This window comes from Parus major, chromosome 1A, assembly GCF_001522545.3.
Source record: "Parus major isolate Abel chromosome 1A, Parus_major1.1, whole genome shotgun sequence".
In the NCBI taxonomy this organism is placed as follows: Eukaryota; Metazoa; Chordata; class Aves; order Passeriformes; family Paridae; genus Parus; species Parus major.
In genome coordinates this window covers 46450318-46462975 of record NC_031773.1, presented here as the reverse complement: position 1 = coordinate 46462975, position 12658 = coordinate 46450318, and the positions used below count along the sequence as shown (strand labels likewise).

General features: G+C 37.5%; 1 protein-coding gene across 22 annotated transcripts in view; it reads right to left on the bottom strand.

Moving 5' to 3' along the window:
* Positions 1 to 12658, bottom strand: part of ATF7IP (activating transcription factor 7 interacting protein) — an 84314-nt gene that overhangs the window by 8674 nt on the left and 62982 nt on the right. For 19 of the 22 annotated variants that reach the window (XM_015627117.3, XM_015627121.3, XM_019006592.2 and 16 more), the window contains 3 exons: positions 7331 to 7409; positions 1591 to 1770; positions 75 to 260 (listed from right to left, as the gene is read on the bottom strand). In XM_015627117.3, coding sequence (XP_015482603.2) covers positions 75 to 260; positions 1591 to 1770; positions 7331 to 7409 — 445 coding nt within the window. Of the gene's footprint in view, positions 1 to 28; positions 261 to 1590; positions 1771 to 7330; positions 7410 to 12658 lie in introns of all 22 variants that reach the window. The other 3 variants (XM_019006590.2, XM_019006595.2, XM_019006596.2) reach the window with 2 other exon arrangements.

Below are 12658 nucleotides of genomic sequence, written 5' to 3'. Positions count from 1 at the left end.
AAACCTAAATCCATCAGGTATAACGTACCAAGCTGTGTCACGGTAAGAAGCGCATGGAAGGAACCATCCCCTACCTCCAGTCTGTGGGGTGACTGGCCTTAACCCTGGGCTGGTCATGACAGCTCCTCTTACAGGATTCTGAGCGGGTGGCGCAGGAATAGTGGTATAGACCACTTGATGATTACCAGGGGTTCTTGGGATTGGAAGCTTGGGAACAGCTGGAGCCACGGGCCGATGAGTTACATTCACTGTTGTCGATGCTGAAAAAAAAGACAGAGCACACCCTAAACCTGAATTCCATGACTCAAAGCCATATGCCTATTCCAGAGTACACATCTCCTTTGGGAAACTGACTCATCTGAGCTGTGTAAAATAAAAACCGTCTCTGTCTGCTTTGGGTACTGCAAGAAAAGTGAAAACAGCCTAAACAGTATTTTCACCTGAAATATTAAGGTCAATATATATACAGCTTCCTAACAGAAAAGATAAGTATAGTATCTCCTCCACTCCCTGCAAAGGTCCTCCGTGAAAAGACAGTGGAAGAATATAAAATCTACCAAAGAGTCTGCAGAACACAGCAGTCATAAGATCATTCCAATGTCAACTAATCTTCAGCAATCATATACAGAAAAAGAATTTCAAAAAAAGAAAATAAAAAAGAGGATCTACATTTCTTTAGAAAAGGGAAAACAATCACACTACAAAGTAGTATGTACCTAGGGCTAGAACTTCAATGTTAGCCTGAATGTTAACCATTCCCTCTGCCAAAAGCATTAATTGCCAAGTGCACAGGAACAGACATAGCAGCAATGCTGATACCTGTCACGTATAGGTAAAACCTTACAAAAGAAAGGCCTTGTAAAATCATGGTTCAGGCCTTGTTACTTTGGCTAAGTATAGCCAGCAGTTAGCCTGGTAAGTTCCCATGCAAAAACATCTTGAAAATGAAAAGTTTATTAATATAACAAAATATTCTTGGGGACAAAAACAAGTGCACCTGTAACAACAAGGCATCTGTTCTGTAAGAATCAGTAGAAAAAGTATGTAAACATTGTTAGAGAGAAAAGTTTTGATTGACATGTACACTCACCATTACCATCCAATGAACTGAGTTCTAACCATCTGGAATTAAACATGGTGCCTTCTGATAACCATATAAATATAAGCTGTGTGCAGTAAAGATTGGGCCATGATGGAAGAAGAAACAGGTGTCATTGACCATCTCTACTACTACAGATGATGTTTTCTCCCCCATTACTTAAAGGAGGTACAGTTTCTTCTCCTTCATTTTTACCAACAATTGTGTATTTTAATAATTTCCATGACCATCCTTAGCAGGATTTCCTCCTCTCCATGGAATTACACTGATCCTGAATTGTTTCCAAATCAATCGTACTATCTTTCCCCTTTATCTGTTTAAAACAAAAAGTGCTACAGGGGAAACTGACTAGAATGGAAGATTATTAAGTGACTCAAACATTCTGAATATTCACTTTTTATTAAATATTATCACAGTGTAGAGCACACAGCAGTCGAATTCAAGGAAAAAAGCAGCCACTGCACTCACAAAGTGATGTTCAATGAAATTACCTGTGGGTAATACATGGATGGTGGTCTGGGAAGGGCCACTTGTTGTCACACCTGGCTGCTGCACAGGGCTTGGCTGCAAAGGTGGCAAAGGCTGCAGGGGTCGAGTCAAGGGCTGGGTGGGTATGCTCAGTCCTGTCACAGGTGCCTGGCTCTGGTTCTGCTTCTGCTTCTTGCCATCTGCTTTAAAATAAACAAAATATATAGACAATAACAAACAGAAATCTTAATTTCTGAATCACAGTTTCAAGCATCACAAAATTTTACAATCCTTTCCTCCCTCTCCCATTTACAGACTCATGAGGATATTCCAAGCATGACATTTCTCTGACCTTTTTTGCTTATGCAAACAAATCTGCAGAAAACTCATTCAGTTCTCTTTGCCTTCATCACCACATTCTCCTCTGCCCAGACACACTCCACAATGTTTTATTCTATTATCATGAAGTGTGCATATTTGTAGCAATTTGGAAACATGAATTCAATGGAACACTGTGCCAAAGTCTTTAAAAGTTTTTATTAATAAAAAAAATCCTAAAACCTTGAAAGGCCTAAACACTGCAGTATTCAAATTTAGTTCCCTAAATAAGCCTTGTCTACCTTTGATGTTTACATCTTTTTTTTGCTCTTTTGCTCTTTTGTTCAATCTGTTAGTCAGTCCTCTTGCTGCTATTTTGAATTTTCACAGTATTTACTTAAAAAGGAGAAATCGCTTTATTATTTATAGAAAACTTTAAAAAGAAAATTTGTCTAATCACACTGATACCCTCCTTAACATGACTTACTGCTTGTAATACTGACAAATATTGCCTGTATCTGTGGTTTACTAGAACAGTACTTTTTCCTGCTTTAGTTTATTTGTGACTACATAAAATATTCATTATAGTACAAGTCTGTATCTAATCAAGACTTTACACAAGTTGAATAAAGAAGAATTGAGAAGCTTTCATCAGGACATTAAAGCACTAATGGGCAGAGAAGACACCCTGGAAGAACTAAAAAACACAAGATAAAAGAGTAGATTTGAAGGGCAGTCACTCAGAAACATTCTTCCCTAATAAAACTGTACATGCATCAGCCACTAATTTAGTTAAAGAGCTTACACTATAAAGATGAAAATATGTAAATACTCATTTTACTCTTGAGAATATATAACAATAAAATGAGGACCACATTTAAAATCTTCAATTAAATATACCAACTAGACTTCAAAGCATTAAGAAGAGGGTTAATGCCAGCATAGCTCAAAATGATAGGATTCCTAGCAGTTTGAGACTATTTTGATGGTCTCACTAAGCTGTGTTTAACACTAGCTGCTAATAGCTTGAAGTAGCAGTACCCTTCACAAACTGCTGTATGATTCTGTGAGACACAATTACAGAATCACAATCATCGAAGTTGGAAGAGATCTTCAAGATCATCTAGTCCAACCATGAACCCAGCACCAGCATAATCACCCCTAGACCATATCCCCAAATTCAAAACCTCAAAAATAAAACATATTATCAATTGCAGCCCATATTGTCCTTCTGTAGACTCAACAGCCAGGTTACTTCACTGAAGCTATTGGATGAAAATACACTGTTGTTCATTTTGAAAACAAAAGGTGAGATCCTTCCTGCCCTTTGATCAACTAACATGCTTTGTGATTGGTTCAAGCTTTTTTTATTGTCCACAATTATGAGAGATTTCCCAGTGTTCAATAAACTACTTGACTCTAAAGAGATTCCTACAGACATGTATACATCTGTTTACTTCAAATACTTACAGACTGATGCACATCTCCACTACCACTGAGTAATTTCAGTGACAAGAGTACATTCTTAGTCATGACTTAGAAGATGCACTTACAATCCAACAAGAAAAAACCTTTACACCCTACTGCTGTAAATGTGGTTCAAGGAAAGATGACAGTCTGAACTAATGTGAGGGCTTTTCCAGTTTTGCTTCTGTTTTTCATTTCACACAGAGCAAGTTCATTTACCCTTGACAAATCAAGAAGAGCCCCGCTGACATTCCAGTGACTGGAAACTAGGTCAGCATTGCACCACCCACAGGAAATGATGACCGATAACTAACTAGACTTCATTAAATAAATGGAAACAAACAGCAAAGGTTATTTAAGTAAAAAAAAAAAACCAACAAAATGCAAGGAAGACTGGGTACATCGTAAGCACAGAACTAAGGTTAAAAGTCATTATGGAACAGTCTCCAATACTAACTAAATGAACACAGCATCATAGTCACAACAAATGTGGATTTAGAGGAGACAGAAAAATAGGCAAATGAGCATAAAATGGCAATTGTTACTACTGGAGGTGTAAGTGAAACTTCTGATCTAATAGAGGGACTAATTTCCATGCCAGAAACAGTCTATAACACTGCAGTTATAGCACAAAGGAGTTTTGAACAGTGTTGTAGTTCATAACGGGTATAGTTGGATTACAGAACAGCAAGCATGCCACAGACACATTCAAGAGTAAGAAAAAAATTATCCAGAGAACTTTAGATTTGTTAACCACATAGAACACCTAACAAAATAAAAAAATTGATTATGTATTTAATAATTTTTCCTACAAAATGATAAAAACCAGAACATAGCTGTTTTAATTTAAGAGCACACTTACATATTTTTTCTTAGACTACAGTCCTACTTTAGACTAAATCTATTGTTTCAATATTCATACAAAATAATTTGATGATCCTTTTATAAAAAGGCCAGCAAAGTCCAAAGTGCAAGTACTGCAAGATACTTGCAGACAGCAAAGTATCTAGATTACTCTTAACAAGGTTTCTTAAAAATTACATAGCCTTTTCATTCACAATTTTTGCACAAATCAGAAGGTATTATTAGATATTAGTAGTTATTAAGATCTGCTTAAATACCTTTTACAAGTAACAGAATTAGGCTTACTTTTCATGTGGGTGAAAATGCTGTAAAGAAAATAATCAGGCACTGAGTGTTCCCAACAACACCATGTAAATGTTGCTCTTCAATTTTAATTAGTATTGAGCTAGTATTCCTGCAGGAAACAGCATAAGGCTGGAAGTATTTTCTATCCTGAGGTTGTGTAAATCTAGGAGAAAATAAAACCTGCTCCACATTTGTTGTAAACAAAGTGCTGCAGAAAAAAATACTTGGCCAAAGGTATAGCATCTATATATAGCTGCTTACGATCACGCAAAAGCTGTGTACTCTTCCTCTGTTTAACCTTGAAGTTATTAGAACACATTCCTGAGAAACTTGCTCAAAAATCCAAGTGCTATGTTCTCACTACATTGTGAGATTCAAGCTTTTAATAGGGTTTCCTATGTTTCTACAGTTTATATTAAAAAAAAACCCACTGACTCTACACAAATTCTAAATGTGAACTAACCTGCATTGGCTTCAGACTATCAGTTTCTGGCTTGCAGTGAAGAGACACACAGGAGCTAACCCAGCATGAAAGTACTCCACTAACTTTCCTCTTAGCAGAAGGACAATATTCCAACACCTAACAGCTAAGGGGAAAGAATCTCAGAATATCCCACTGCATAATTTTTTAAGATACTGGCTCAAGTGCCAGCAAAGAAACTGAAAAAGAATTCAGCTGCAATGGAGCTATGACTCTGTAGCATTCCTACCTAGAGAAGCAGTCTTACAGTTGTATGTGCAACTGTGGTATTGATCTTCTATGGCAATTGTGAGATGAACATCTACTTAATGCATTAGGAAGAAAAAAGCTCTCTGGAAAATGCTACGTTCAGAAACTTTTAGATAGAAAAATATTATGTGAAATATATTAAAATACTGTGACATGCTATTTTAAAACATACCACAAATTCATTTTAATCTATCTGCTGGGTGTCTTTTACAGAATATTAAATGGGACTGGGGAGGATAACCTTACCTGACAGGCTTGCACAGTTCCAAGCAATCACCTTTTTATCTTTTGGAGAACTAACCCTCAGAAGAGATGGCAGTGATAAAAACTTGATTACCTCAGCTATTCTGACACTCAGCTCATCAAGTCAAAATCCTGGCTGAAAAGGACCTCTGGCGGCTGTGCAGTCCAATTTCTTGTTGAAGCTGGACCATCAATAACAACTTATTCAAATTATCTGTGGTTTTGCCCTGGTGAATCTCAAAAACATTCAATAGTGCAGTTTCTACCATTCCTCTCTGTACCACTGTGGTGACTTCTTTCCTCCTCAAGCTGAACTTGAACTTCCTGAACTTGCAGTTCATAGCGACTGCCCCTTAATGTACCATTTGGCACTGCTGAAGAGAGTTGTGCTCCATCGTTTTTTTAAACTATTCTCCAAGTAGCTGCTCTTACACTCTCTCTTGCTTAGCTCTTCACCAAACATGCCCTGGTCTGTTGATCTCCTCTCACAGGTCATGCACTCCAGGCCCTCACCATCCTCACCATCAATGAGGGCCTCTCCAGTGCTACCACAACTCTTCTGAGCTTGAAGAAGAGGGAGCCAAAACTGGACACCCTATTTCAGCTATGGTTCCACCAGTGTCAGTTTGGGGGAATACTTAAATTGAAATGAGAACACACTGTTGGCTCATACTCAATTCACTCTGCACCACATATCCTCTACTGATAGGAGAACCAGACAGTCAGCTATCTGAATTGCATCATGCTTCCCTAATACTTCCATACCCCACACACTCCCTTTTTGGTGATAACATCACATGGAAATGTTCAAGGCCAGGCTGGATGGGGCTTTGCACAACATGGTCTAATGGGAGGTATCCCGGCCCATGGCAAGGGGGGTTGGAATGAGATCACCTTAAAGATCTTTTCTGACCCAAACCATTCTCTAACTCTCTTATTTCTTTCTCACTGGAAAAAATGCTACCACATGCCAAAATGATTTTCTATATTTGTGTAGTACAAATGCAAAGCAAGTCAAGCTATTAAGAACATTTGTGTGGAATTTGAATGCACAAGCTAGAGAAATAACTATCAAGGTCATCCAGAGGAATCAAACTTCTTGGTGGCTAGACTTCAGAATGTAGCACAGGGACATGCATTTAGAGACCAGACAGAATGAAAATTTTACCTCCAATAGTAGAAATACTATTTATTTCCAATGAAAATGACAGCACAATACATGGTCTTAAGCAGAGTACTTCTGTGAAGTACTATCATTCTTCACAAATCCAGTGCTAACTATAATTAGACTGGCCTACATTTACACAATATTTCTATAAAAAGAAATGTGTTTTTTTAAATGATTAAGTGCATCCAAACTGCCAAAGTACTTAAGAGCACAACTATATTTACTCTGCTCTTGGCATACAGTCCTTAAGCAAACAACAGTTTGCATTTGGTCTTTAAACTCTTGCACATGCAGTGTTAGTTAAACAAAAGATTATAAGCTGTAATACTCTAATGCCTAAATATCAACTGCAGACTTAAAAGCTCTTTAATTATAATCAGTAAACAGAAAGAATAAATACATCTAGAAGAGCTTTCGAAAACATCATCAAGAACTCAAACATCTCAAATTACTCTCCAAGCCTGAGGTATTTAAGCACAGCTAGCACTAATGCTGAAAGGAATGGTAAAAATATGTAAGACTGAAGTCAAAATTCCTTTTATCTAACACCTAACAGAATTTTTTTAATGAGTTCTATCTAGCTGAAACACCACTAAGCAGAAACAGAAGTTTATTCCTTTCTGCCATTCATAGAATGAACACTTGTAGCTAAACTATCCCTGCAGCTAAGAATGTATTTTTCACCTACCTTGAGAACAGCTGTCATCCTCTTCATCCAGTGTAAGATCAATGACACCTCCTGTTTCACTTCCTGTGAACTTCCCGCTCTGAAAAACAAAACTCCTTTGTTTTGCAAAAGCAAATCCAGGGAACACAGGTGGGAAAGGGACACATATTGAACATTCAGGAGAGGTCACAGAATTGATACTTATTAGAAAAGAACTGATGAAATGAGCAAGAGAAGGTAATTTCAGACTAATATCCCAGGACTTGAAAAATGGGCGATAACCAAACGAATGCTTTGCAGTAACAAGTATTAAATTATTTTCAGCTTTGTAAGAAGTAAAAGTCCCTGATGAATAGTAGGATATTGCTGTTTTACAGGTAAATGTATAAAAATTTGCTGTTATGAAGTATAGTTCAGCTATGACTCCTAAGATTTTAATCTGGTTGTAATCTGTAATCTGTCCTTTCCTCTATAGTGGTGTAACTTTCTGACAGAGCAGTCATCAGGACAATATATCACTTATCTTGAGACAGCTTTGCCTGTGTACTTACAAAGACACTGACTTCACATTAAGAAACAGGGAAAGCTACACTGGAACTTGTATTCTTAAAAAACACATCAAAGGCCATCAGAAAACTCCAGTTGTATTCAGTAATTCCATTATTGTATTCTCACCCATTATGACAAATTTCAGCATTTATTATTCTACAAACCTATTTTTAACATTCTCTTTAAAGAGCATAAAGGGATCTTTTAAGCTATTGCCCAGGTTTTATGTTCAATGTTATAACAAAAACCCCTAGACTACCACCAAACAAAATTTATCTTCCAGATCAACTGCTGTCCCTTGGCTGGTCAGACTGTGGATATCACCAACATCTTCCCTTAGATGATGAGAAAAATAGGGGAGGTCTTATATATTTCTGTGGTTTTAAAGATACTTTCTAAGAAAAAAAACCCCACGTGATTTACTTCCTTAAAACTGCTACAAAAATTAGTTGAGGTTTCTTCTTTTTGTTGTTGTTTTGTGCAAGAGATTATCACTTATTGTTGGACTGAAGTGGTAAAGATCTACAGATTGAAGTCAACAAGTTTCCTTAGGATAGACAAAGAGTTACAAAAGCACTGTAATTACCAAAAACCTCTTGAGCAATTAACATGGGAAAAAACGTAAGTTATCAGACCCACATTGTCTGTACAAATGCTGACATGATACACCCTAGTATATAGGAATATTAGGAATACAGGAATATCAGATAGGAATATTAGAGATTTTTTTGTGCAGTCAGATGGTGACATGCACAAAGCCTAAGCACTGAGATTATCTGCTCTATTTCATTGGGGTAAAATAAAGCCTTTAAGGAAGTCTGAAAGGCAATTCTCACACAGGTAAGGCTCTGAGGAGAGGCAAAAAGAGGTATTGTATGATTACTAAATGCAAGTAGAAGCTGCCTGAATTATCAGTCACTGAATTTGGAATGCCTGACATGATGATTCTCTTTATTATCCATTATTACAACTTGATTTCTTTTTGCCTTAAGTTCTGATGCTGCCACTAATGAAATTCTGAAAATACAATACCAAATTTAAGTAAGAAATATCTAACTACTTATGTTCACAGTTGATAGAAGAGATCCCTATAGGGACTCATCTTTCCTATACATAGAGAAATGTATTTCAGAATTATCAACCATGGAATTCTTCTGTTGAGATGTTGCTATTTAAAATACTTCCTAGGTTCAGGTTTCTTAGTATGGTGAGCTGATTTAACCACTGATATAACAGCTTAAGAAAAAGGCACATTAAAATAATTAGTGATAAACTGATTAACATAAAGTCAAGAGGAATTTCATTCCAACTGGATGATCTTCCCAGCCAACATTTTTTTTTTGAACCATGGCTCTCTCCACCAGGAGAAAGCAGATTTAAAAATGGAGACTTAAAAGGAACTAGAGAAAGGAAAAACCTAATATCAAGCTATTAATTTGCTCCCACTAAAAAATACATTAGTTTGAAGTAATTTCCTTTCAATTCCTCCTCTGCAAGGAAATCAAAACCCTTAGAAAAATACCCTGTATGACAGCTAGTTTTGAAGCCCTACTTGACTGTGCCAGTTGAGAAAGTTCCTTGAATTTCCAAGTCAGAAAGTGTCACAGCATGCATTTCTTTATTTTGATGTGTCTGGAAGGCCAAAATCTTGAGTTAGTTAAACAGGCAACTATTAAATTAACTCAGCCAGTAAGGTCTCATACATGTGTCATGAATAAAATCTCTCAATAAATCCACCCTGGTTAAAATACTGTAAGTGTTGAGTTGTGTACAGTTAATGTTCTTGTCCCATTTGTAAACCTTCTTTGTTGTACTCCTTGTTTACCCTGATAGTTGTTAGTAATGTTAATTACTTACCAGTTGTTTAAGTGTTTTAAGAGTTCTTATAAGACATACCTCTACCCCTTCCCTTACTTCCCTATTACCGTGTAACAAAGCTACTCTCAGGGGGCTGTGTGCCCCAGTAATATGCAAACTAAGACATGCAAGACAGCAAAACAACGAGCTAGCAAAGGAATAAAAAGACAAAGAAACATATTCTAGCAAGCTATGATGAAAGATCGTCTTCCTGCATCACCTAAGCCTGCTTAAAAACCATCTTCCTGCATCACCATGACCTCAAGAGGACTGGAAAGGACTGACCCCCTTGGACAATGAGCCAGAACAACAGCCTTGCTGGTTACTCCCATGAGGATGGAAGCCCCAGCTCTGCAGTGCTTGTTGCAAAGCTGAATTGTGCCTCCTCCTTGGAGCTGCCAGTGTGGGAGCAGCAGTGGTGCAAGTGACACCTCAGGCCCCCACCCCAAGGCTGAGTCCTAATAAAGGCATAAAACAGCAGTCTGTCTCCTGGCCAGTTTATTTCACATACAATTCTCAGGAAGAAAGACCTTCTCTTGGCTAGACACACTATTCAAGGTTTTTTACTAAATTACCCTGGACAGCAATCTCCTCAACAGGAGCTATCCAGAAGTAGTTAGGCTATTTCTGCAGCCCACTCTAGAAGCTGCAGATCTGCAGGGCAGCCTTTGAGTGGAGCTCTGTGGTACACCCCCAGTCCTTGCTCCAAGACACACATTCCAGCTGCTCCCAGCAGATGCCTGTACTTGATACACGCTACACCACGAAGTCCTGTATCTCCAGCCTCCCCAGCTAGATACCCCTACTTCACCAACCATGCATTTCTCTCAAATGAAATTCAGGGGTACAGGAAAATCTTAAGGAAACTTGAAAAACCGAAAGGCTGAACATTGTGTTTCCCACCTAGAGGAGCATGGTGTAGGCCGGGCATCCCCACACAAAACATGCTGCTCATTATGCATGTCATAAAAGGTCAGGATTTTGACTATTTGCAGCATCCATCTATACTCATGAAGAGGATCCATTTCTGTATCCCATAGTGTTGGCACACACACAGTTTTCATATACTTGTAAATATCTCAGATTTGAGAATGAAAATTCAGGAAGAACTGGCAATCAGGTGTTAGAGGACTGGTCCACACTACTTTCCCATGGTAAAATTAAGCATGTACATGATCTGAGAGAGAACTTTATCACCTTATCCCATATGTTTCTGTAGTACTGACACCACCAGAATGGTTAAGACTTACAAATTTAACCAGAGGTCATCATTGTGAAATGCAATTAAGAGTTTTCAGAAAACCCTGTGACCAACCAAACAAGAAAATATAACCACCCTTTTTTAGTATCATGACTATTTTACCCAAAATTCTCTCAGGGAAGTTTTTGTAGTACAAGGACTTGTGAAAACTCCAGTTTCCTCAAACATAGTTCTGTTCTAAAGACTACAGAGAAACAACTGCTCTTTTCTTCTGTAAAAAGGAGGAAATGCGATTCTTTGAAGAAGATTGCCATGTTACACATTAGAAACGGAGATTCAGATGTGCTGCTCTGAGCTAAATTAGAACCCAGCTTCAGAATACTTGAAGCCCTGATGAAGTCAGGGGGAGCCTGGCATTGGGCTTTCAGTCACATATAAACAACACTTCCATTTGTGTCAAAAACTGAAACAAGTTTTTCAGCTCCTAATATTAGATTTCAGCAAGCATTTTGGTAGAAACTGGTAAAGCAGAAAAGTGTAGTCAAAGCATTCTGGTCTGCTATCATTTTTTAGCTATCTCCAAACACAAGAAGCCAACAAGAAACTCCTTCAGCTGATCTCTGCTGAAGAGCAGATGATGCCATTTTAACACCTTTCTATCAATGCAGCCACATTAGTGAAATAATTAAAACCATTAATGAGAACCTCAAACATATGCCTGAAGGTTTAGTTCACATATTGCCTAGCAAGTCTTAGTAACAAAGGATACACCCACCTTAGAATACAAATAAGCTGAAACAGAAAAAAACAACCATAACAAAATAAGGTGATTTGTATATATTAAAATGTCACCGTTACAAATAACAAACACAAAACCAAGCAAACCCAACCAAAGCAAACCAAATCAACAACCCCACAAGCCAACCTGTCATCATTTGTCAGAACCAGCGTATGCATCTCCAGACCAAACAGAAGCTGCACTTAAAACTGATAGTTTAAAACATCATCTGGGCAATTTCTAGTAATCTAGCATAAAAAGTTCACATTGAGATTTAAAAGAAATGTAAACTACCAAATCCCCTTTTCTAGCCTTTTACAGCTCATGTATCTTAAAGTATGTGCCTTTAAATTCCAAGTAAGTAGAAAGCCTCCAAAATACTGTCATTTACATTGCCATTTTGTACCTGTGTTATCACAGCAGGTCAGCAAAGCTCATATAGCCTGGAACTATCAGTCCAACATCATGGACTGAACTGTCCAGTTAATCACAATTGTATCTGAGCTGCCTTAGTTTAAATATTTCTCCTTTCATATGCCAGTCAGCAGTGTAACAATCTTAACATGAAACAGTGGAACAAGAAAAGTGAATTAAAAATAGAATTAAAAATTCAACCTAAAAAATCCCACTCTGAAATGCCAGAGTTTTAAATACATATGTAAAAAATTTTTAGGAAGAAAGTAAGAAAAATACAAGACAATCTTTTCCTAACTTCCCAGTTTTCATATGGCCACATATTTATATAGTCTTCAGCTGGTAGATGCACTTCAAATTGCAATTAAAATGTTTTGCATAAAAGCAATGTGTCCTGTAACTGAACATTTCATACCAAAATCTAATGTGGATCCAGCCGAAGACAACACGTGTAACTTGGCAAAAGAAAAGGTGAACGGGGTGGGGGAAGTGCTACAAGGTATGACTAAGAGCAGAAATAAAGGTGAAAAAGGAAGCAGGAGGAAGAAGA